This window comes from Panicum virgatum, chromosome 1K, assembly GCF_016808335.1.
Source record: "Panicum virgatum strain AP13 chromosome 1K, P.virgatum_v5, whole genome shotgun sequence".
In the NCBI taxonomy this organism is placed as follows: domain Eukaryota; kingdom Viridiplantae; phylum Streptophyta; class Magnoliopsida; order Poales; family Poaceae; genus Panicum; species Panicum virgatum.
In genome coordinates, this window is record NC_053136.1 from 54655771 (window position 1) to 54681710 (window position 25940).

The window sequence follows — 25940 nt, forward strand, 5'->3', positions numbered from 1 at the left end:
CGGACGCATTCAGGTCAAACGGATCCGAGAGTGCAGCCAAAAACCAGAGTGCATCGCCGCACTCGCGTCTCAGCAGCAAATGGCCAAGCGCTCACGGCTACTTGAGCAGTGTGCCTGGAGTGAACCTGAGCGCAGGACTCTAGTTCAGACGATACGATGAGGCATCGCAAGATCAGCAGCGTCCTCTTCCTCCTCCTGCTGCTGCTGGTGGTGATGGCTTCGTGCGCGCTCTCGTTCTCGGCGTCCCGTTGGTCGCATCCTCCTCGCCCAGGTAGGCCGCGACGTCTTCTTTCAGCTTCATGAAGAGTGGCGACTAGTGATCCTTCATTTTTTTTTCTGACGGTTCAGCCTGCTCTGCATATGCGTGTTGCTGCCTGGGCACGGCAGGGTCGGGAGGGGCGGCGCCTGCAAGCTACGGCTGCGGCCGCGAGAGCGAGCCGGCGTCTGGGGCAGAGGCTGCCGGTGAAGCAGCCTCCCTCGCCCAACCCCAACGGCATGACGACCATGGTGAAGCCCGGGTCACCACCGGCGCCACTAAACTGAACTTGCAGTTTCTTTCTAGGATGAACTGAGCTTTCAGTTATCTGCCCTCTGTTAACAAAGCGGCCCCTTGAGAATTGAGTCTGTAATGCGCAATCGCATAGAATCAGGATCCATGTCGATGTCATCACAAGTAACGGCAGAGTCACATACTACCTGGAGCCGAGCATCTGCACACTTGCAGTTTACAAGCTGCATCTTTGCCAATTCCTACCTGCTTGCCCTCTGGTAGTACTCACTACTCAGTATCCTTGTGCGTTCAGAAAGAGCTGAGAAATCATTACCGGATTGTGATTCCTTGTGCGTTCAGAAAGAGCATGGCAAGGATGAAGGATCATTCCATCACGGTCAGCACACCCGTTTTGCACTTTTGCTTTGAATCTACAAGGAGCTAGACCGAGCATTTTGTCCAGACAACCATCTGGAACATTAGATCTTGTTTCATCAATATACATGACTGCATCAGTTTACCCACACTTGTTGAAACGCAGAGTTGCAAGAGTACATTGATGTTGAAGGGCCCACTGCCTCCGTGGCCGGGTAGCGGACCTCCTCCATCCCGCTGAAAATAGAGGAAGGGGAGGCTTCCGCTAGCGTAGCGGACTTCTCCCCGTACCCCGGCTGCAGGACACCAGTGCCGGCGCTTCTAGTGCTCGCTCGTCGCTTCCCACCCCGCGCCGTCGCTCTCCCTCTCCTCGCGCGCATCCATGGTGCGCTCTCTCTCCTCACTTCTCGAACCCTAGCTCCCCCCTTCCGTCCGTGCTCCACTCCCCTCACCTCTCGCCATCTCTCGCGTTCACAATTTCCTGCGGGATTCATCCCCGACATCAGCCGCCGCCGCCGCCGCCTCCTCTGCGCCGATGGCGGCGTCCGCCCCGCCGCTCGACGACTGCCTGCGCCTCCTCCGCGGCGAGCGCGACGAGCAGAAGCTGGCGGGCCTCCTCGTCGCCGCCAACGTCTGCCGCGCGGGCGACGCCGACGCCGTCCGGAAGGTCTACGACGCCGTCGGGCCCCGCTTCCTTCGACGCCTCCTCAACACCGGTAAACAAGCCATACGCATGAAATGTGAACCTGTTTGGTTAACCTGTGGGGGACTGCTGAGCTTTGGGTCACTGGGTTTTTGGTTCGTGGGCGCAGGGCTGGGGAAAGTGGAAGGCGGGAAGGAGGAGGAGCGGGAGGCGTACCTGCGCCTCGCCCTGACGGTGCTCGCCGGGCTCGCGCGCTCTCCAGAGGTTGCGGCCGACGAGGGGGTCGTCTCCACTGTGCCCCTAGTCGCCGAGGTTGTCTCCAAATCGTAAGAAATTTGCTCTCTGTGACCTTCTGATACTCCATATACATGCTAGTGTAAATGGATCAATACACATGATTTATAATTATTTTGCAATCCTCACCATTTGGATATACAGATGATATCCCGTTTTGAATCTGTTTGGAGCTGAAAAGCCAACTGTTTTGCTATCGGTATCTACTTTTGATGCTTGCATGTGATACACATTTGCTTATGACTGTAGCTAAATCATGTGCTGCAGGGCTGATCCAGCAATCACTGAGGAGTGCTTTGAACTTCTATCACTTATTGCAATAGCCTCAGAAGATGGGGCATACAAGTTTTGTGAGCCTGGTGTAATTGACATGATCTACCTTCAAGTCTCAAGCTTACCGGATGGTATTACATTTTGTTGCCTGTACCTTCTTGTTAATTTCATAACTAAACTACTCTAAAAAAAATCATCTCTAAACCAAGGGGTGTTAGTACTGATCTTTTAGATGGAGATCACAGCTGCTGCATTTTCAATTTGTGCATCCGGAAGGGAGCTTTTGTTAATCTGCTTTTGAAATGTGGACTTAGCCTATTTAATTCTGTCCTTGTTAGTCCTTAGCAGTCAGCACTGTGGGATCATGGATTTTGAAAAATATATCATAATGTTTGGTTCATTGGTGTTTAATATGGTCCGAATGCTTATGGTTTTATCGATTAATATTGTTTGTAGGTTCAAAGTGCATAGAACTTGCCATTAATCTAATGCAATTACTTGTTCATAAACTCAAAGTTGACAACATGAGTGTGGAAAAACTGCAAGGAATGACAAGCATGGTATGATCGGCATGCCAGAATATTTTACACGAACATTTCTGTATTTCTTGTTTCACCATTCCTAAATAGATCTGATCTACAATTTCAATGCAATTCAGGTGGCTTGCCTTGCCAGGCTTTTTGCTGTTCTTCATACTGCAGTTAAATTTGATGCCCTGCACATGCTTACCACCCTGCTGTCCCAAAAAGAATCTGTAAGGGTGACCCTTTACCTCTCTTGTTTTATTTGAAGCATGTGAATTGTTTTGTTATGCATGATATTTGATAAGTTCTTCCAAATGATTTTTAATCCTTATTCCTTAATGTTTTGTTTTGTTGTTGGAATGCTAAAGCCACTTCATGATCTTTTGAGATCAATGCCAGCATCAATTTGGGAATCTCACATCCGAGTTGGAATCACTGCCATCCTCCAAAATCGTTTTGGTATGTCTGGGCTTCATATTCATAAATGACAGAAGTTTGTTGCTAAAATATTGTGAAAGTTGAAATTATTTGGTCAGATTGATGAAATAGACAGCCTTAACATTATAGGTATGCTAATCAGATGCATTCTTCATGGATGAAAGCAATAATATTAATACGTGCCACTTTGTTTCAATAGCACTGCAGCTTGATCTATTCTTAGTTACCCATTGGATATCTTGAATTATTTTATGGGTTTATTGTGTTCTTGCCCCTGTTTTAAACTCCAATTGCGAATTTACCCTCACTTTTTTTGACTTTGCTTTTTTTTTGAATGGTTGACTTTGCATTTTTACCCTACTGTTTCGCTGTGAAGCCTCCGTTTACCCTTGGAATTCACCCCGTTAGCTGCAGCCAAGATTTCACGAATTTAAAAAATAAAAAAACCTTTCATAATAGAGTGGAAAGACAAAACTACCCCTTATCTCTTCTATCCCCTCCCCTTAGACTCTACTCCCTGTCGAACCCTAGCGAGCGGCGGCGGGCAAGAGCTGCGGGCGGCGCGCGGCGCACGGCGCGGAGCGGGAGGGGCGGCGGCGGCGGCAGGCTGCAGCTCACGCGTGCGCTCGGAGGGGCGGCGGCGGCCGGCTACAGCCTGCGGCCACACGAGCGCATGCAGGGGCGGCGGCGGCTACGGCTGTGGTCACGCGCGAGCGGAAGCGTAGGCGCGTGGAGGGGTACGTGCGGAAGCGGAGCACCTGCACGTAGAAAAGGGCGCTGTTCAGGGGGAGGCAAGCCCCCGAGCGGAGCTCCTCCGGTACCTAAGGATGTACACGGCCGCGGCCTCGTGAACCTGCAGCCCGCCGGGTGGATGGACCAAGGGAAGGCAGTGTCTACTGCCGATGCTTCGTGTTCTTCTTCCTCCTTTTTTGCGGATTTCTTTGGTTATTTAATTTACATCTTAGCTAGCTAGAGGCCAGGGAGGTGCGGGCTGGATTATATTCAGAGAGAAAAGTCCTCTGCAACAGTTTAGTTCTTCTTCTTCCTCTTCAGCAGCAGCATTATATTCAATTAAGCAAATATGCTTGGGTTTACATATATGTGTTGCGTTGCGGCCAATAGACAATAGTACTAAAGAGTTAGAGATTCGATTTGTCTGTGAAAAAATGAAAGAGAAGACTGTTTGTTACTAGCTACTAGCTTGGTCAACCCACACTGATTATCTCATATTCTTAATGAAATGTGGTTGAAATATAATGACAAATAAGAGTATATTCAAAAAATTCTAAAAAAAAGTAGGGGTATATTTGCAAGGGCAAAATTGTCTTCTTTAACACCGTTATGTGCTGTTCACGGAGTAGGGATAAAGTGAGGCTTCGTTTTCAAACAGTAAGGGTAAAAATGCAAAATGAAAGAAAATGAGGGTAAAATCACAATTTCGGTTGAAAACAGGGGTAAGAACGCAATAGCCCCTTATTTTCTTATGTTTATTTGGCTAATTACCATTTTACAAGAAATGTATAGAGTACTGCAGGATAGAAGGTGACATGTAACCATGCTAGTATTTTTTCCCCTTTCGAGATGCTCATGCTGTTAAATGTTTTGTTGCTGTTCAGTATCCACTGAAAAGCTGCATGCTCTCCTTTTGGCGGAGTGCATGATGTCCATACTAGGTGAGGATTGGTTGTCAGACGATTGTAAAATCCAGGATACCCAGAATGTGTTGCCTGTTGACAAGTAAGTTTCACATTATGTAATTATCTCCTGTATACTCTGTGGGATTTTCCTTTAATTTTCTATAACATTTTGTTTTTTCTGCAGATTTGTATTGCTTGTCCTAGAGTCCGCCAGAATTGAAGTGGCAGTCTTTCTAAATGAGCTTGCTTATTTGAAGTACGAGTCTTCAAAAACTTCTCAGACACATGAAGCCGTCAGTCAGAAACAGAGAAACCTCGCTATACTATTTTCATTAATAGAAAGAATAATCAAAATGATATCAAATGCCAGTAGCGGTGAAGGTATGTTTCCATCCTATTGTCTGTTTTTGGTTCCTCTTTAGAGCCTCTGTATTTTGCAATCACGCGATGACAATTCTCCATTTCTGCAACACCAGTATTCATTAATGCCCTTCCATCTATGTATGTCCCAGCAGTTACAAAACATGCATCAGCATGTGCACATATCCTGATGCAGACACTCTTAATGAAATCCAAACATTGGGAGAGCATTTCCTTGAAGTGCAAAATATTTTGGCAAAAATGGTAGATACCACTGCACGCCAGGCACTCCAATTTAACAGAACACTTCAAAACAGTCAATAGTTCACTGACTTATATCATCTAATCCGAGCTCCAATTATTTTTAGTGGTATCAACTTCAGCGCTGTATTATGCAATTTAGAGAAATTCAGTGATGCTTCTGATTTCTGAATTGCCAAATTTCTAGAATACAATGGCACTAACTTTTGGTATTGGTAGCATCATAAGCTTTTGGGGTGAAATCTTACCATTTCCTTTATATTATTTCCTAATTCATTACGTTGAGCATTCTGTTTCTCTTATCTTTCTATCAAAGTTGGTAGTCATGGCAATGGCTCATAGAAAGCCTACTAAGATAACTGTGCTTCTAGCAGTCATTCTCCTTTCAAAAGAGATTCTATACTGTATGCAGGTGCACCAAGTCAGACTATCTGTGAAAGTACCATAATGCAGGCCATCACAGGATTAAATGAGACAATTAGTTTAGTTTTAGACTTTCTGCAGGATGCAAAGGTACATATTCTTATCAACCAAATATGATCATTATTATTGTCAGATAATACACCCTGAAGATGAACACTTGACAGGATCATGGGCAACAGAAAGGTGATGATCTTTTGGCAGCTGCAAGAATAGTAGGAAGGTGTGCTGCTTGCTCATCTTATTATTCTAGCAGATTTTATGGATCATTATCTTCCTTCTTTAATACATAATTATTCCTTAACATTATTAATAAGTCAGTTTCCTTTAGTCATGACTAAATAAATACTAGGTCCTCCATCAGCTTGTATCACTTGTCATGATGAATTTTATATTTGTTTTGACATTATTAACAAAGTTGGTTTTCCTATAGAACTAGAAGTTAGTTTTCATCCTTTAGAACATATGTCTGTACAATTTGGCCACTTGATATTTCTCTGTACACACAATGCACATAAACTGTTAACCTAGTGTATCTTCAATAGCGAAGCACCCAGATCAAGCTTCTGTACCACGTATTTTTCGTCAATTCAAAATAACACCTATACTTTACTCTGTTGCAGTTACCTGGCAGAGGCACCATATGCCTGCAAGGAGAAAACTAAAAACCTATTGGAATTTATCTTTTCTATAGAAGGTCAAGATGAATCAAGGTTGCTTCTTCTTGATTTTGTGCCGCAGGTATATATATCTTCTTACATGATGCAAAGTACTGATGGTATAAAGCTCAATTCTTGCAACAGGCCCTTCTATTCTATTTGCTTCATGCTTCCAATGCTATCCCAAATAACAATGGAGACTGATGGATGTAGAACTTTGGCATCATTTGGCGGCTATAAGGCAGTAAGTAGGATTATATCATTTTCAACTTTCTGGAACTTGATTATTGATTCCTTTTCTATTTATCCTCAAATTATTTTATCTTCCTATTTAGCCTAGTTTGTTTTTCATGTTCCTTGGTAAACTGGCGTTTTCTCTGTTCTTGCTAGCATGCGACTATCAGTTCTGCCACCTCTATTTCAAGATGAACATGGGCTGGAGATCTCCAGAGCCAATATATAGTGATTAGAAGGATTCCTATTATGTTATGGAATGTCATGAAATTCGTATTCTAGAGGCTCATAGCTTTATAAAGGCAGTCAATTTTGATGTGATGTTTATTGATTGAGATGAACACATGAGATATTGATTAACTTCATCAAGATTAACAGAGACATCTTATTCAGTATAGTTAGTACTCTTTTTTTTTGCTGAGATATGACAACTGTGATTGTCTGTGTTTGTCTCTGCAGGTTATAGATTGCCTTGTTGAAATGACTAAGCAGGATGGAATCGACAATGGTAGCATGTTTTTGGCATGTGATACCATCATAAACTTCATGTCTAATGTAAGTGACTTTATTGTCTGAAAGTTCAATTCTGCATATACCATGAGAAAAATTAATAACATGTTGGTATTTTGCAGAGGAAAAGTGCCCATATTCCAGTGGATTCTTGTTTCATTCGCCTCCTAAAAGCACTTATTACATGGGCTGGTATGCTCTAACTTCTGTTCATTAGCTTAAACATGCGTCCTTTTGCGCGTCATATATGATAGCAATATGTGGGTGGTTGCTATAATCATTTAGCACTTGGTTCTGGCAAGTTCATTATTTAGGTTAAACTGTAGAAAAACATCTTGACCGCATTTCCAGATATGATTAATGGATGACTATTTCTTCTTGTCAGCATCTAAGATATGCACCAACATTATAACTGGAACAAGGCAGACTTCATAAATTATTTCATTTGTTGGCTCATACCGATTGAACATCATATCAAGAAATTGATGTGCTTTGATCACTGCATGTTTTGACATTTGTTGTGACCTGAGATGCCTGGCATCTTTCCCTGTATGGGTGCTGTAATGATATTGTAGTTGGCAATGGCATGTGAGTCTTCTATGAGATTTTGGCACAAATAAACTGGACGCCCGTTAACATACCTAGTTGACAGCAAATACTGTTGCAATCTCTTTTTTTTGTGTTACTCATGCGCTGAATGGGTCACTATTTGTTATTTGTAGGAACCTCAAATGCCTCATCAGTTACCATGACAGCATCCTGCTTATGTGCGATGCTGATAGACTTGACATCAGAAGAGTTTCTATTGAGCTGCTCTGATTTTGACGCCAAGACCCTTGGGAGTTTGTCTGAGCTCATTGTCAGAAGTTTGCAGCAGGTAATTAGTCCTTATTCCATAATTGAGATTATTTTGTTTCGGGTGGTTGTTCGCTGTAATGAAGTTTTTCCATGGCACTTAATGTGCTGATAATATGGTGTAATGTCCTATAGGATGTCCCTGATGACGATGGGGAGCAATTCAACCAGAAGCAGGTCATTGTATCAGGTAACACATGCTAATCTGTTGACCTAAAAGTAAGCTCGTTCAATGTGCACGAACAAAAATCTAACTTCCCCATTTTTGGAGTATCCGGTGCAGGTTATCGGCAATGGGCTGATCGATTTCCACATGTTAAAAATGTAGTGGATAAGCATGTATCAATGTGATCATCCGTTTCCCTAAGAGCTGTTCTCCATGAATGAAAATCTGCAAATTGGAATATAAAAGCGCAGATATGCCCGTGCATCAGTTTCATCTTAGGTGGGTCATTAGGTTTACGAACCATTCCCTTTACCCTGTATTTACATGTGATGTGTTGCTGATGTGCTTTTGGTTAGGGGATTTTAGGTTGCAATAATTCTCCAATGGGGAATTTGAGGTTAGGGTAATTCTACTGGACAGCTCAAATGGGCACCAATATGGATCGGAGAGAGGGTATTGCGTATACAGGTAATCCTCATTAGCAAAGCAAGTGGACACTAGAATGCTTATGCAAAAGAAGAAAGTGGTGAGGCCACAAAGATTTAATGTCGTCTCTTTCACCATTTCCGTGTACTCGATCATTCTGTACAGAACTGATGTAACAATACTAAGCTCAGATTTCAGAGCGCAGTGCACTCGGAAGGAAGGTTTTGTAAGATCAGAAAAAGGCTCTTCGTTTGCCCCTACGCCATGAACTGTTGTGCGCATGTCACGAGTTTGTATTAGTTGCAAACGCCAGTCCTAACCCGTCCAGAATGGTCTGAAAAAGCTACCGTTATCGATATATCTGGTGGATAATTCATTATGTATTCACCTTGATGAAAAAGCTACCACGAGTGTTAACAGAATTACTCATTTGGGTAGGTGCTTCAGCCCCTATTCATTCCCATCAGGAATGGGTACGGGATAAATTGGCACCGTTCGTTCAAAGACAGCTCACAGTATTCCGCCGCCTCCCGTCGAGTTAGACCCTGTCCTTGTCCACGCCGCCTCAGCTGCCTTCGTCTGAGGCGTCTGGCCCCAGGCGAAGCCATCGTCAAGTCTTGGACCCTCTCTCGGCCGTCAAGCCGGCTAAGCGAGGGGTGGTGCTCCTGATGCGCCGACTCGGTGAGGTTGGCGGGCCTCTGCCCTTGACGGCTTCGGCAGAGCAAGCGGTGGAGAATTTCTTTCGCGAACCTCCGCCGCACCACATGGACGCATTGTAGGACTTGTTTCCGATGTTGAAGAACAAGAGCAAGATCTCTCTCTTCGTGGGATGGAGCATTGACTGAGGGCTACGCTTAAAGCCCATCGTTTAGGTTGTGCGAGATGTGAGTAGTTCATGTGAGAGTTTATTTTCGAGTTGTATTCAGCTGGCTTGCCAGCTTGTGTTCATATGGAGTCCGTTCCATTTAGATTGTAACCGAATACTGTACCAATTTCTTCTTCGTCTTAATACAATGATACGCTGCGCGCGTATTTGAGAAAAAAAGACAGCTCACAGCTATACATGGGCAAACCACCCTCGTCGTCATCGAATACTTGGTGGCGGTCTGGCAAGGACAAATTTTTCATCCTCTAAATAGGGACGGGGGCATCAAAATGCATTGCACTCACCACCCAACCTGCTAATCCTTGGAAATCTCAGCACCAACAGCAACAAGCAGCTGCAAGTCTAAATTTCATGCAACACATGCCCTCTGCCTTGCCCCCTTTTTTTTCTCAATTCAGAAGCAATATAAAGACCCTCTAAACATAGTCTTATGTTACCCACAAGGAATAGCATAAACACTGACAGTAGAAGCTTCACCAAAAACCTTAAGATGTTAAACGGAACAAAACATGCGAAGTATGAACTCAGATCAGGGTAACATAGCAGGGTCCAGTTTCAAATTGTGCTACTAATATATAAGAGACGTAAGTTCACAACCAAAGATAAATCTATGACCAATTTTCCATTCCTTTGAGACTGCCGTAGCCTTCGAACTCGGCAGAGTAGTGAACTGATCTGGCTAACCCCTGCACAGCTTCCTCAGAGATCAGACGACAGCCTACAACAGCCAAAGACTCTAATTTCTGAAAGTGTACAAGTTTGGCCATTCCAACACTGGTCACATTTTTGCATTTCCGGAGAGTGAGACTAGTCAAGCATGGGGCATGCGCTAGGTAACTGATCCCAACATCCGTTATCCCTTTGCAATCCACGAGCTCGAGTGTCTCCAATAACAGTGCAGACGAGATGTCCTTCATCCCTTCGTCCTTGAAAATGCTTGCACCATTTAGTACGAAGACACGAATTGAACAGGTCTGAATGAGAGTTACGATACCCTTCTGTGTGAAGCCTATTTCTGTTGGCCTACTAGTGGAACAAAATGTAAAGGGGAGCTCCACAACCTCAAGCATAGGGCAGCAGAGAGATAGAACCTTCAGGCTATCATCAGTCAGTGGCGTCCTGAAAGAAATACCACAGCGCAAAGGCATGAGCCGAAGTGAGATACTTCTAAGGTTCCCGCAGTTCTGGAACAGTGCGATCATCTCACTCTCATTTAGACCAACAACATAGTGCAGACATAGTTTCTCCAGTGCTCTGCACTTCCACGAGAGAAAGCGAGGTCCAATTTTTGGCCGTGTTGCAATTTTGGCCAACCTCAAATCCTTCATATTCTCACAACAGATGTAGTAGTTATATGGGTAGTCAACATTGTATGAGGGATCATGGTCATTGATCACAAACTCAAATTTCTGAAGCTTTCTCCATCCTGGACCAAACTTTAGCAGGTCATACTGGCTGATTCCCTTGCAATTCTTCACCACAAGTTCTACCAACAATCCGGCCCTGCCAAGATACTCCAGCCATTCCATGCCAGTGTCACCCGGACACTTGATTCCCATATTTTGCTGCTGAGTGGAACTCCCATACCTGAACTGCTCGCACTCATGTTGGGGTGACACTGCTTCCACACTGCCTACTTTCATACAGTCGGCAAGATGGAAAGTAGATAGACTCTTGCACCCAACCGCCACTAAGAAAAGCCCACTTGAGGTTATTGCTGGGATGGCATCCAGCCTGAGGGCCATGAGCTTCTTGCAATATGCTAGATAACCAAGACCAGAGTCATCAATGAACGAGCAGAACCTTAAGGTGAGATCTGTAAGCGAAAGGCAGCAAGATGAGAGCACAAGGAGGCCCTGGTTGTCCAACTGCTCCCCTTGGCTGGATGTCCAACAAGAGTAATTGATCTCTACTCTCTGCAAGTTGGGGAATCGGGAGCAGAGCGATAACAAGGCTTCTGTCGCAGGCTGAAGGCCGCATCCAACACGAAGTGTGGCCCTTTCCTCTGCCTCGACAGTGTAGAACCACTTTGATACAAGGGAAAGAGAATTAAGATCACTTGTTCTGGTAATCCTCGTGATGATCTCTGCAAGAAGTGGTTCTGAGAGATCCTCCATCGAGCAGGTTCTCGGAGTGCTGGAATGAAAATTGATGAAATCAGAATGAAGTATATGAAGATGATAAAATCATGGTAGTGAAGCCCACCAAGACGCAGATACTGATCAAGCATTGACCTATTTTCAATTTAAAGATTATCTTCACGAAGAGCATCAAGGCGGGGATCTATTTATCGCAAAATTGCTAAGTGAACAAAGGACCTGTAAGCAATATTGAACTAAACTAATAGCCAATGTATCTAAGATCGCCAAAACACTGAAATGGGAAGAGCATACAGACAGAGTGACAGATGCTAGCAAGCACTCAACTAAACACATGAGAAATCGCAGCATGTGACCGTGGCTACCGGCTTCTAGGCCAATTGCACTAAGAAAGTTCAAAACATACTCTAGCATGCCATTTTACCTCGAGTTGCATTGCATACATCATAAACCAACAGAAACTTGTCAGAAATAATTACAGGAATCGAATCTACATAGATACTACCAGTACTAGTTTTCTCCTCCCATGTGGCCTTACCTCTCCTTCCTTATGCCTAATTGAACCAAATACCGCGAGAAAGACAAAGGGCAAACTTAGCACAAGTAAACAGTACCCAAAAATCATACCTCAAACGATCAGCAACGGGGGGGGGGGGGGGATTCTTGAGTCGGAACAGAGAAAAAGGCGGCGCCTTCAGCGCAGACGGGGCGGGCGAACGTAGAGGCGAAGGAACGGTGGCGACGCGATCCGGGACTAGGCGGCGGAGGATCCCCACTCTGTTTCGACGGGGATCGATCAACGGGGCGCCCCGCGGCCTCGTGGGTGGCTCCGCTCTCCTCTCCAGCGGAACGAGCCTTTCGGGTGTGGGGTTTCTCGCTAACGAACAACGGGCTTGGGCCGTGGCTTGCACGCTGGGCCTTGAGGGTGTGCTTTCGGTCATCTCGTTTTTTTTTTGAGCCTGGTCATCTCGTTTTTGGGGTTGCACTCGTACAAGACTGTCATTACCCATTAGGAGCCACACCATGTAGAAGTCTGACGACTGCCATACATGTTGAGACTCAAAGCACAGCATGGAGTGCTGATCCTGGTCACGGCAGCATAACATCACAGTTTTGTACCTAGTGGTATTATTATATAGGGAAAATTCGATTCATGCCACCACAACTCCGTGAAATTGGGTGTCATGTTGAAAATCATGCCACTTAATGGCATGGATTTCAACATGAGATCCAATTTCAAGAAATTGGAGTGGCATGGATCCAACTGACCCTATTATATAAGAGAAGAAACGGAAAGAAACATATATACAACAAACAATGATAATCCAAAGACCGTTTCTTTTCCATGACTTGACTTCCATTGATACATAGGAAAGGGGACATAACAGCCAAAGATAACACCCAAAGATCACTCCATTTGTCTTGTACCGTCCAAGCCTTCAGAATTGGCGAGATGGTCCTTTCATCGAAATATTTGGCGGAACAGCGTATTTGTTTCCAGCTTTTTCATTCCTTTTAGACTGGCGAAGCTTTCAGACTCCTTGGAATAGTGAACTGATCTAGCAGCCCCTTGCACAGCTTTCATAGAGATCCGACGGCAGCCCACAACGGTCAAAGACTCCAATTTCTGTGAACGTGCCAGCTCGGCCATTCCATTATCAGTAACTTTATTGCATCGTCGGAGGGTAAGACTGCTCAACGATGGCATAGATGTTATGAAACTCATCCCAGCATCAGTTATCCTTTCGCAATCCACAAGCTCAAGTGTCTCCAGGAATTGTGCAGACGAGAAGCCCTTCATTCCCTCATCGTCAAAATTGTTAGCGCCATTAAGCATGATAACACGAATAGGACAAGACTGAACCAGCATTACCATACCCTCCTGTGTGAAGCCTATTACTGATGGATAACTACTGGAATAAAATGTAAAGATGAGCTCAACAAACTCAAGCATAGGGCAGCTCAGACCTAGGGCCTTAAGGCTTTCATCAGTCAATGGCGTCCTGAAATCCATATCCGGTCCACAGCGCAGAGGCATGAGGCGAAGTGAGAGACTTCTAAGGTTGCTGCAGTTCTGGAACAGTGCAATCATCTCGCTATCATCTAAACCAATAACATAGTCTAGGCAAAGTTTCACCAATGCTTTGCACTTTCCTAGGAGAAAACGAAGTCCAATCTCTGGCACAGTTATAATATGCGCCAACCTCAATTCCTTCAAATTTTCACAACAGATATCATATTTGTACAGGTAGTGAGCATCATAAGAAGGATCAGGGGGAGGCCCTCTTAACCAATAATTGCCATTGATCTCAAACTCAAACTTTTCAAGCTTCATCCATCCTGGACCAAACTTTAGGAGGTCATACTGGCTGATTCCCTTGCAATCCTTCACCACAAGTTCCACCACTGATCCAGCCCTGCTAAGGTACTCCAGCCACTCCACACTGCTTACTTTCATGCAGTCAACAAGATGTAAAGCAGATAAACTCTTGCACCCAACCGCTACTGAGAGGAGCCCACTGGAACTTATAGCTGGGGCAAAGTTCAACCTGAGGGCCATGAGCTTCTTGCAATATGCTAGATAACCAATGCCTGTGTCATTAACGTAGGAGCAGAAGCTTAGGGTGAGATCCGTCAGCAAAGGGCACTGTGACGAAAGCACAAGAATCCCTTGGTTGTCCAACTGTTTCCCTTGTTTGGACGTCCAACCAGAGTAATTGATCTCTACTTTCCGCAAGTTGGGAAACCGGAAGCACAGTGAGGACAAGATTTCTGTTGCAGGGTGAAGACTGCAGCCAACATGGATAGTACCCCTTTCCTCTGCCTCAGCATTATAGAGCTGTTTTGACACAAGGGAAAGAGAATTCTTGTCCTTGTAATCCTCTTGATGATCTCTGCAAGCAGTGGCTCCGAGAGACCCTCCATCAGTTAATGCGGATAAACTACTTCAGTAGTTTCAGGGTTGAGCAGGCATTCAGAGTGCTGGATTGAAATTAAGGCAATCAGAACAAAACATTTGAATGCAATATAAATCAAATGACAACAGGAATAATCATCAACGGTGAATCTCTGAACCTTTTACTATAGAGCTACTTTGTTTGTTTTCACTAAAAAATTGCATGAACAGAGGTGGCGCCCTATGTATTTCTAAACAACCGAGCAGGCAAAAACCCTATGCATCTGAAAATTTTCTGCAACGAGTAGCAAGGGAACCTGCAGCAAATCGACGAATTAGAAGTACAGGTCTATATGCTAACATATGAAAGGGCGCAATTGCTAATCAAGTGAAACTTGCGACTGAACAGCAAGTAACGAGTAACGAACCCTAGGGGTTCCTGAACTGAACTGAGCAACGGGCTGATGTACCAGGCAAATAAAAACCATTTCCACACGCTACAGCTTAGAGGCCCAGACATCAAATTTAACAGGATAAGTGAAGAATCGAGATCACCTAGATGCTAGTTTCCTATTCCATAATCTCAAACCATAAATACGCGCAAAAAAAAAAGAATTCCCAGCTCAATTTGATAAGGAAACCCCCAAAACGGAATCATACCTCACAGGAACTGAAGATCAGAAAGCTGGGATCGGCATCTATGGACGGGATCAGAAAGCTGCGAAACATGGCAGGAAGAGAAGAATTGGACAGGAATCGGCGCGGCGGCGACCTCCCCTGCCCTACACCGTGGCGGCGTCAGCGAGGTCTTTTCTTCTCTTTTCTCGTCCCGAGCAGAAGGAGAAATATCTGCTTTTTTTTTTGAGTGGGAGGAGAAATATCTGCTTGTGGTCCCGATCAGAAGTTGGTCTGGGCCGCCGCGTATGTAACATGGGCCGAATACAGAGCAAGTGAGCCGCGGCGCTTTTTTTCTTTTTTATATTTTTAAAAATTAAAAATTTCAAAAATATATGTCCGTTTTGAAATATTTCAAAAATACCCCCGGTCGCCCCTCCATAGGGCGACAGGCCCTAAGTGTAATTTTTTTTCTTCCGTATGAATCCATTAATATTGTATAAAAATTTAATTTAATTAGTGGATTAGCTGAATTAGATTTGGTGCTTTAGAACACTCGTTTAGTATTACAATTTCAGTACTATTACAGACTTGTTTTTAAATTAATTATGAATTAGAATAGAATTATGAAAGTACATTATTGATATTGCAGCATAAGGCAATGGCTGCCTCCAATTGTGGAGGATTTTCATGGACCGAAGAAAAATCTAGTATAATACTTGATATCATGACACATCTTGTTATCAGTAAGAAGTTTGATCCGTTAGCGGATGGTACGATAGAGATGGTGTTGTCTAAAGTAGTAGAGTTTAAAGATTTCACATTATTTCGAGGTATTACGACGCGAGATGTAAAGGGACACCTGCTAGAACGTCGGAAGATACACATGAGAGTATGTGAACTAGCGAATCATCCTAATATCATTGGATTCTTACAAAGTTCTTGTAAGATATGGATACGGCCAGAGGTGTATGAGATGCACATTAAGGTAACTCTCATTCAGTTGTAATCCCGTCCGTCATTTCGAATCCATATTTATAAAACAAACATTGTTTTTTAATTATATGCTAGGATTACCCCGAGGACACGGAGTTGATTAACAAAATGATACCAAATTTCCGTAAATTGGTATGTATCTTCAGTGGACTTATGCCGCAAACTAGACGAAGGAGGCGGATAAGATCTTCGGGTGATAGTACTTGGCCTGCGCAAGAACAGATGCCCGGAGGTTCGTCGAGTCATGCTTCAGCACCTCAACCACCAACTTGTGTTAACTGGGATGACGACATGGATGACTTCATGCCCCCAAACCATGGCCTCCAACACATGATGTTCCTCCCCCTGTACATGAACCTAGAATCAGAAAGGAGACAAAGGGAAAGGCAAGAGGTTCGTCAAGTCATGTTGCACCACCTGCACTAACCTGTGTAGACCGGTATCTGTGGCTCCGGTACCATCCCCGGATACGGTCCGCCAACTGGTGTTGTCCCTCTAAACATTCCAGTATGGCCGAATGCAGTAGCTGAATCGTATCCTGTATGTGATATTAGTAAATATGTAAGAACACTTGATCGAATTTTAAAGAGATATGTATGTTACCTGCACTTGGGAAGAACTGCGACGTCGGCCCGTGCACGGTCGACGGACACGGGAACGACGACGAGGCCTGGGACGACCCATGGCTGTCTTCGTACTGCACACGGCTTCCCAAGTTGTGCACTACCTGACGCAACTGATCACGCTGCCTCGACCATGCCTCTGTCTGCTCAAACTGGGTCATTGGGGATCCGGCACGTACCCTCGTCAGGTAAGTCGAGCAGTCCGTCTCAATCATGTTGCAAAGGCGAAACTGCATCCATTCAGTAAAAGTACAGTTAGAAACACATAAATTATCTTACGAATATGAATATATGTATATGCAAATATGATCAAGAGACTCACCGCGCCAGCTAGTGCCTCCACGTGGTGCCGGGCATAGCCATCCTGAGCCTCGCCTGGTGTGGCTGCGGGTGAGTGTCAACATAAACCAGACGAGCCCGAGTCCGGGGTAAGTACCAGGTGAGGTAAGCCCTAAAGGAGTTGTCTGTGTGTGGTCATGTTGGATGGACCAAGTGCTCGTCTGCCTGTTCCCATTGGTCCACCCACGGGTGCATCTTGGTGAGCCAATCATCAGAGCACGGCAAGCCACTCCTTGACAACCTACAAAAGTGGACCACGAAGAATCGTTAGATTCGACACGAATGTATGAGCCAAGTTCATTCATAATTACCTGTGGTCCTGGCGACTGACACGCTCCAACGCGGTGGGCACCGGAAACTCCTGGCGCTGCCCAAACTGTCTCCTGACTCTCCAGGGGCAATATGCCTCAACCGCGATGTCATAAACCAGGACGGCAGTAGTAAGCCACAGGCTCGCATTCGCGGAGCAGTGCGAAGACAGGCCTGCTGGTGCACGGGTAGCCACAGCCTCTGGGCTGTAAGGCTCCCAGACAACGTCCTCGGGCGTCAGCATGTCGAGTTCCAAAACAAACTCAGGATATGCGCGTCTAACCTGCGCATGCGCCCAGGACCTCTGCATTCCGAATAAGTAAAATTAAAAGTGCGCTAATACATCATGTAACAATGAATAACAAAATTAGATTTGTTGCGAACGTACCTGAAGCCAGATCCAGATAGTTCCCATAGTGAGCCTCTCGTCCTCCTCGTCGCCGTACATGCCCCCGTGGTAAGGCTCGTGGCTGACTATGGGCCGACCAACGGCTAGCCTCTCGTACGACCAAAGCTGTAGCAGTAGTGGGCACCCTGCCAGGATAGCGTTCCCATGTGTCTTCATGCAGCCGTCGCAGAGTCCACGGTAAGTGGCTGCAAGTACCGTCTCACCCCAGCTGTAGGGCGGTACGTCCTCGTCCCCTTCCGCAATCTCCCGTGCATACGGAAGGAGAATCCTATCGACCGAGTTGACAAGAGTGTTGTTGAACATGATGTAACCAAACAACCAAAGTAGGTACGCCTCCAGCGATCTGGTCACACTGTACTCGTCGGCATCCGCAGCCAACAGGGCAGGCTGCATAAACAATTAAGATTAATGGTTTCAACTGTCAATGTAAAATGTGAATTGTAACAATTAAATTTATATATGGAATGAATACGTACTGTAAACTGTAGGAACCAGGTCTTCGAAGGACCTGCTGCTCGCGGGTGCGGGTTGATCGGACCTGCTTCTTCCACGCGGTCAACCAGGGCAAAACGGGCCTTCAGGTCATCCTTCCACGAGGCCGCCACCACACGCAGACCTACAGCCTCCCCGACGTTAGGGAGGCCGAGAAGGTTGGCCACGTCCTACAGCGTAGGAGTCATCTCCCCACACGGGAGGTGGAACGTGTGTGTCTCCTGCCTCCATCTGTCAACGAGCGCCGTCAGGAGGGATCGGTCGAGCTGAATAGGCCCAACCTCGACAAGACGGCTCAGAGTCAGTAGACCGGCCTCACGTAACCTGCAAAAAAACAAAATTGTCGAAACAAAGGAATACCGACGAATACATAAGTGATAAACAATAATATTTCATTACACACCGGTCACACCAATCGTGGTGTATAGAGATCGCCTCCACGGGTGGACGAGGACGTAGCACCTCTAGGGCTCGGTGCTCAACAGCTGCAAAGTAAGACATGTGGCTCGAGTCGATAACTGGGTCTAGCAAGGAGTCCATCTCCATACCTGCATTCAAAAATATATGAGAACACATAGGTAAATATATACTTCATACAAACTGGACACATAGGTACAATAATACTTCATTACGTACCTGCAATATTTCATTACTACATATTACAAATAATGAAATACAATTGTGGATCATGACACCGAATGCCTTCCACGAGCAATTCTCGCCGATGCTCGTCTGAACATAGGAGGTGCTCCATCTCTGGGATTTCCGGAAGGACCGACGTCAGCATCATCGTGAAGTGCATTCTGAGGCACTTCTTGTAGTTGTGACCCAATGCTCCACATTGGCTGCAACATTTTTGTGCCTTGCTTGCTTCTGACTCGTCCATACCATTCCGAATACGACGTGTCTGACGACGGCCTTTGACTTTCTTAGTGGCTGGATCAGGAATAAACATATTATTCTCATTATCCTGTGTGAAAGGCCCCACAATTCCAATCCCGTATACCTCATGTCCCCAGGTGGATACAGCTGCTTCCTTGCTGAAGTAAGGTGAAACAAATACTCCTGGCTGCAACCCAGACTCTGCACATGCCGCAATGAGATAGGAGCATGGCAAATGCAATAACTTAGGCTTCATGCAGGAGCAGAAGGCTTTGCCATCTACTGTAATCAAACTCTCCTGTGCCACCCTATCTCTACGGATACCACGACCACTTCTATCCTTGCATAGAACCTCAAATCTATGCTCCATTCTTTTGGCAATGAGTACTGCTCGTCATCTAATGAGCCCTCATATTCTTCCATCTCTATTGCGGTTTGGTCTTCTGCCTCCATCTCGTCCACAATGTTATGTATCCTCTCTCCCTCATCAGCAAGGCCCTGTGGTCCCATGTTTTGGTTCTCTGTCTCTTCTGACTCATCTTGCTCAACATAATTGATGTCTTTTTGAATACTCGGAGTTCCTTGATCTGCACAATGTTGGATTTCATTTTGTGTCTTCTCCCGAATTTGAACAAGAATGGCCAGAGGCCACCCACGCTCTAGAGCTGCTTGCATGTACTTCTGCCAGTCATCAGTGCTGTGTATCATCATCAATTCCCATAATTCACTTTCTACCTCCCAATTAACAAGAGACTGGACGGTGATCACATGTGTCAACGGATCAACACGGAACCCACGCTGCAGCCACTTACATATGGAACCAAAACTCCTTTCCAGAAGTTTATCTATGACGCTAGATGTGCACTTAAAGGTAGAAAGATCTACTCCATTTGGCCCATACAAAATATTGTAGTCACCATAAAATACTTGAAACTGCATCTTGCTCGACATATCTGTATATCACATAATACTTATCGAGTTATACTCTTTACTTCACTACCTTATTCAATAATCCGTAAAAACTAAGTATGAAATTCAACTACAACGTATAAGTATTCATAACTATGTGATGACACTCAAATTCTATACTGCATATGCCAAATTCTATTCTAAATCATAATTAATTTATAAACACGTCTCTAATAGTACTGTAATTGTAATAATAAATGCGTAGTACTAATTTTCTAAACTAATTTACTACTACGTAACTAAAAACTAAAGTATCATTAAACTCCTACTTAAATTGTTCTACTATAGCACTAATTAAATTAAATTACTCACCCCTACTTAAATTACTCCTACTTAAATGCGTAGTACTTAAATGGAAAAATATATAAACTAAATGTACTAACCTGCAGATCACAAGTGCTGAATCCGGCAGGGCTTCGCCGCTTCCCTTCTCCTCACCCCTCTCTTTTTTCTAGATTTTTGGTGGAATTTTTGGGCTCAAATGAGGAGGGAATGGGGGGTGGATCCTTATATAAGGGGGTCTACCCCGGTCGCCCGAGGGGGGGGCGATAGGCCCCCCTGCCGCGCCCGTGGGCTGGGCCCAGCGGTCGCCCGAGGGGGGCGACATGCCATTTTTTTTCCAGGGACCTCGTTGCAAATTTGAAGAAAAAAATTACACTTAGGGCATGTCGCCCTATGCGGGCGACCGGGGGTATTTTTGAAATATTTCAGAACAGACATATATTTTTGAAATTTTTATTTTTTAAAAATATAAAAAAGAAAAAACGGCTGAGCCGCGAGCCCATGGGTGAGATACAGAGCAAGTGAGCAACAGCAGCAGCATGGCAGTTGCCAATGGAGCACGCATTAACATCAGCGGACTGAGAGACCAGTTGTGCTTCTTCTTCGACAATGTTTTTGAGACATTCCATGTGCAAAGTCATCATCTGATCATCAATCTGTTGGGTTTCTCTGCAGTTTTGCAAACTCACACATTCAGATACAGGTCTGAAGTTAATTGGGAATGATTGGACTACTTCAGCAATCTTGTCTTGCAAATATATTGCGCTGCACATACTTTCTGTGAAAATGCTCATACGTGCCGACATAGATCCCTGAAACTGGTTTCTTCTTTATCACCAAAGATTGGCTTATTTTATATTGTGTGGATGTGAAGAAAGCAAGGCAACAAACTATGCGAACAATAGTTTGAGCCTGTGACATGAAAGTGACCCAAAAGTGTGGCATTTTCCTGTTTCAAATCGAATACTGTATATATCTATCTTCCACACAGGACAAAGTCAGGAAAGGGAGTGGCTCTTGGAGCATTTCGGTTTTAAGATCACACCCTTTTTTTTTCTTTTGTTCAGGAAAAAAAGGTTAAAGGAGATGCCAACATTGCATCAGCTCAGCTCATCACTAGGCACTAGCCCAGTCTTGTGCCATCCACCAACGAACATGAAGGGACAGGGAGCTGATGCTTGGTGAATCAGAACCCACGCCATTGTTAAGGGCGAAAGCTACCCCTAGTAGCTAGAACGAAAGATCACTTAACATAAACAGTAGTACGAGCCTATGATCTTTCCTCCTCTTTTCGTGCTCTGATTTTATGCCGTCCCAATCCTATCCATTGCGATCACCAGCTTTTGTAAGGAGAGGCCTTTCGCTGATCAGGACCCACACGGCACTGCATCGATCTCCAGGGGCCGCGCGACTGCGTGAGCGCTACGAGCACCAAGATCCTTTATTTGCATCTCAAAAAGAGGGTCTGACAAGTTTTTTTTTTTGAAGGTCGGTCTGACAAGATATCATTCGTTCATGGATCGATGGCTACCAACTTAATTGCAGCTAGCTAGTTATCACTGATTGTTCTGGTGGTCAAGATTGAATTGAAAAAAAAATGCTCACAAGCGGGTGTGTGCTTGTGGCTTTCTACTCGTATCCTGGGTGTAAATCAGCTGTGGAGAATCCTAGCCTACACAGCAGTAGACATAGTTTTTCTGGGCGTTGATGGCGACGGCAGGTGTGAACCGGGGCAGTCTAAGAATCTGCTGAAAAGCTGAACGTGCGGCTGCAATCCCATGCCTGTTTCTCAATTCGATTATTCATTTGTTGGAAAGGAATCGTCGTCCTTCATTTGTTGGATTGGAATAGTCATGTCCTGCAGAAAATACAATCATCTGTTCTGCTCCCATGATCGATGCGACATCGACCGGCGGATCATCACCGATCGATCTTCGACAGGTACCTTTTTGTTCGTTTCTTCTTACAGTACGTACGTATTGCCTGCCTTCCTGACAATGGCTTAAGGGTTTTTCTCTCTTGTCACGAAGTCTTGTGAGTTTGAATGCTCTAGCTAGTACGTTCCTGCAAGGTAGACACGACGGAGGAATGATCCCAAGGCAAGACAAAATGACTTGTCGTGGCAACGAATGGTGCAGTGAAGTTGTGCACTGCAGATGGAGATAAGCTAGTGGCAATAATGTGGCGTAGCTCTTATTAGGTTGGGAGTAGCAGTCTTCCATTGACCTGAGAACGATCGAAGGGCATAGCACCTGCATGAAGCTTGGTATCTGTCAAAAGAAGAGGCAAAAGATACCACAGTTCCTTGGACCACAAGTCTCCACTACTCCACACGGCCGAGCCGGTTGTGTAAAAAAAGTTGCTTGATGTTGCCTGGGAGGCATGCAGATGGAGATAAGGGCAATACATCATAGCAAAGGTCAGGTTAGGACCTGGGACGAGTAGTGGCACGCCCACATAGTATATCTGAAGGAAAAAGAAAAAAAGAAAAGGCCACATGCATGCATCTGTAGTGCTATCTTCCACTACTGGCTTGGAAAAGTCACCGATCGAGCTTTAGTATCTTGCAAGAATGGGCAAAGATCTATATGCGTTGCAAGTTTCTTCGGCCAGAAGCTTGCGGCTTGCCCATGATCCATCAAGTGTGTCTGCTGGAACATGTCGCTGTGCCCTCCAAAAATTAAAGGTTTTTGAAGACGTCTACTGCAAAATTTAGGCTGGCAATTAAATCACTTTCTGGCGTAGATTTGTTATTAATTAAGGATGACTAATTAATAGACCTAACGCCACTTGGTTGGAACTGTTTCCGGTTCTTGTTTCAGCGGCCATGACCTATTGACCTTCAACTATTCAGACAGACACTGATGCGAAACACAAACACGGTTGCCCATCCATGCACCGGCGCCGTAGCCACAATCTTCTTCCGGATCGGACGTGCCACCGAACCAACTAAGCAAATTCATTCATCGACGGCCAGTGACCGATCGGATCCATCCATCGTGCATTCATTCACGGCGCATGGAGATGGAGCTTAGCCACGGTCGCCATCGGCCGCCGGCGCTATCTATCAATTCTAGCTTGCAGGTGGTCGGGGCGCGTAGAGGACGCTCGAGGGGAGAGATTTGCAGCCCCGTCTCTGCCATCTCGTATTTCAGTCGCATCCAAGCTCATGAAACACATGGGGTCTTTGCGGCGGCGGCTAATTTGATGTTTGGATCCAAATGCTAAATGATTCAAAGTGCTAAAGTTTAGCATTATAGTATCCAAACAGGAGTGCTAATATGGTGAGCTAAACATTAGTTAAGACTAAAAAAATTTAGTAAAAATATAAGTGCTAATGAGTGCTAAAATGTAACACGCAACTTTAGCTCAAATCCAAACAGCAACGCATACTAATAATAATTGTTGTGCAACTCTTTCTTGGTGTTTTTTTTTTCAAAAAAAAAATCTGTTGGTTAGGAGTTCTTACTTGGAGTGTTTTTTTTTATGACAAACTAAAAAGAAATCGTCAACGCAACCGCTTAATAATTAGCCAGATCACTTTAATTAATTGCTAAGGATAATGCATCGGTGGTTGACGGTTTTATAAGTTTGGTTTGACACGCGCAGCGATTATTAATTTCGAAAGGGAGCCGTCGCCCCCTTCCCTGCTACTTTTTGCAGGATAAAAATCGTGTGTCGGTCGTCATAATTTTTCTAGCTAAGAGCAAGTACATTGCTATATATATGCAGTTTCATAAATAGTCTCATGCAGAGGATTAGTGATGTAATGGCGGTGAATTGCAGAATTACTACAGGGTAATTTATTCCGACTGGTTGTTTGGATCCAAACACAACCAAAGATGTTTCCATATCCTCGCTCGCACGTGCGGACATGATCGAGCTGCTTGTATTGTCTTTGATCTTATCGAGCCGAGCTCTCGGCTCTCGGCAGCCGGGTGTGGTGGTCTGACGCCTCTCGAGCCTGTTTGGTTTGATTTGTGCTAATGATAGTACTATTTTGACCATTAATTACGAGTATTAATAAAATCTAATTACAAAATCACCTTGAGAACTTTGTGCTACTTCGCGAGACGAATCTAATGAGACATTTGATCGCATGATTAGAGGATGATTACTGTAGTATTACTGCAGCCAATCATAGATTAATTACCGTCATTAGATTCTCACAAAAAATTACATCTATCCGTGAAAAGATTTTGTAAATAAATTTCGTTTAGTACTTTATACATATAAGATTCTCTCGTAGCACCGGTTGCGAAGAACCAAACGGGGCCTTGGATCGACGGCTGACGTGACGAGTAAACACGCAGGGGAACAAACAAAATTTGCCGGTTTCTGTGCGCGCGAGTGTCGTGTCAGCCGGGCACGGCGACACCCGGAGGTCAAGAAGCATACGTGTCCACCCCAAAAGAACTTTCGCCGGCCCTGCTTCGAACGCGTGTCCGCCTCGAGAGTCACACGGGAGTTGCGGATTGTGGCACGCGTGCGTGCGTGCGTGCGTTAGGTGGAGTGATTATTCCTGATGCGTTCCTGCTGGCAGGACTAGCTAGCTTGGCCGGGCCTTTTGTTAGGGCTGGGCTCCTATCGGGCGACCCCGCTAACTTGCCTGGCTGCCTCTCCCGATCAATCTTCTACTGCCTTTTACCTACCTGCAGTGCCTAATATAATTAAGCTTCTCTCGGCCTAAAAATATACTACTTAGTCATTGTTCTAGAAGGAACATCACCATGGCGGCAGATATATGTAGCAGACGTCAAGGCTTCTCGGAATTGCATGCATTCACTTAGATATGATATGATCACTGTCACTCGCATTCAACGGCAACAATAACCACCCTTTAATTTCCTTTGTATTTCTTGACGGGAAGTAGCATGCGGAAACTGCAACTCTCGACAGTACATCAGCAGCGGCACGGATATTTTCGTGCTCTCTCCGAAACAGAAAAATCACTGCGTTCGGCAGCTAGCTCCAGCTCCAGCCCAACAGTATTTTCCTCTCACACCACTCCAGCCACCAGTTCCAGCTACAGCCAGTCCAGCAGTATTTTTTTCTCACACCATTCCAGCTCCAGCCTGCCGAATGCAATGAATATTGCATGGTCCAGCCGTCCAGGGAGGGAGAGAAAACTGCAACCATGTGCTGATGAGGTCGTGGGTCTCGCTGTAACCAACTAAGATCCAACGAATACCAGCCTCACGTTCGTTATTGGTGTTCCATGTCGCCGTCGCGTTTGCTCTCAAAAAGCACGTAATAAGTGTACCATGCCGCTCCTACAAAAAGTACTCCTACATATGATCAACTGATTCCGCATGATTTACTGCTAGTAGCAAAGAAAGGCATGCTATTTTTACACACATGCATGGTCGTCTCAGCTGTGAAAAAGTATCCACCAAAACAATGTTAAAACAGGCTAGTAGACGCTAACATTTTCTTTAGCGGATGGGTTGGTTTGCTCTGCTCTGCCTATGTTTGATTTTCTCTCAACTAACGCGTGGAAATCTTATCAAAAAAATACTCCCTCCTTCCCTGTTTATAAGGCATACACGTATATCAAGATTCAAACCTTGTCATCTTT

The 25940-nt window shown here is 44.9% G+C and overlaps 2 protein-coding genes and 1 pseudogene across 5 annotated transcripts; 1 reads left to right on the forward strand and 2 right to left on the reverse strand.

Moving 5' to 3' along the window:
* The first annotated feature begins 1157 nt into the window (after nucleotides 1–1157).
* Nucleotides 1158–8952, forward strand: LOC120645170. 3 transcript variants are annotated; one of them, XR_005664168.1, is made up of 18 exons: nucleotides 1158–1581; nucleotides 1678–1834; nucleotides 2070–2206; nucleotides 2532–2635; nucleotides 2734–2829; nucleotides 2968–3058; nucleotides 4654–4774; nucleotides 4859–5055; nucleotides 5708–5808; nucleotides 5883–5938; nucleotides 6339–6428; nucleotides 6519–6618; nucleotides 7068–7163; nucleotides 7241–7310; nucleotides 7841–7995; nucleotides 8109–8163; nucleotides 8257–8418; nucleotides 8496–8800. XR_005664168.1 is itself a non-coding variant. In XM_039921947.1 (17 exons), exons 1-17 carry the CDS (start codon nucleotides 1401–1403, stop codon nucleotides 8322–8324), a joined length of 1875 nt encoding a protein of 624 aa, XP_039777881.1. In that variant the 5' UTR covers nucleotides 1183–1400; the 3' UTR covers nucleotides 8325–8952. The 3 variants fall into 3 exon arrangements, 1 of the variants encoding a protein (XP_039777881.1); XR_005664164.1 differs by having other exon boundaries at nucleotides 1220–1581; nucleotides 8506–8892; XM_039921947.1 differs by having other exon boundaries at nucleotides 1183–1581; nucleotides 8257–8952.
* A 958-nt stretch (nucleotides 8953–9910) lies between these two features.
* Nucleotides 9911–12443, reverse strand: LOC120645164 (F-box/LRR-repeat protein 14-like). Its single transcript, XM_039921938.1, has 2 exons — nucleotides 12178–12443; nucleotides 9911–11587 (listed from the first exon to the last, which is right to left on the reverse strand). The coding sequence occupies exon 2, from the start codon at nucleotides 11566–11568 to the stop codon at nucleotides 10060–10062; it is 1509 nt and encodes a 502-aa protein (XP_039777872.1). The 5' UTR covers nucleotides 11569–11587; nucleotides 12178–12443; the 3' UTR covers nucleotides 9911–10059.
* Nucleotides 12444–12837: 394 nt separating this feature from the next.
* On the reverse strand, nucleotides 12838–14518 carry LOC120645185 (annotated as a pseudogene). Its single transcript, XR_005664177.1, has one exon. The product of XR_005664177.1 is annotated as an F-box/LRR-repeat protein 14-like (transcript).
* Nucleotides 14519–25940: the final 11422 nt, after the last annotated feature.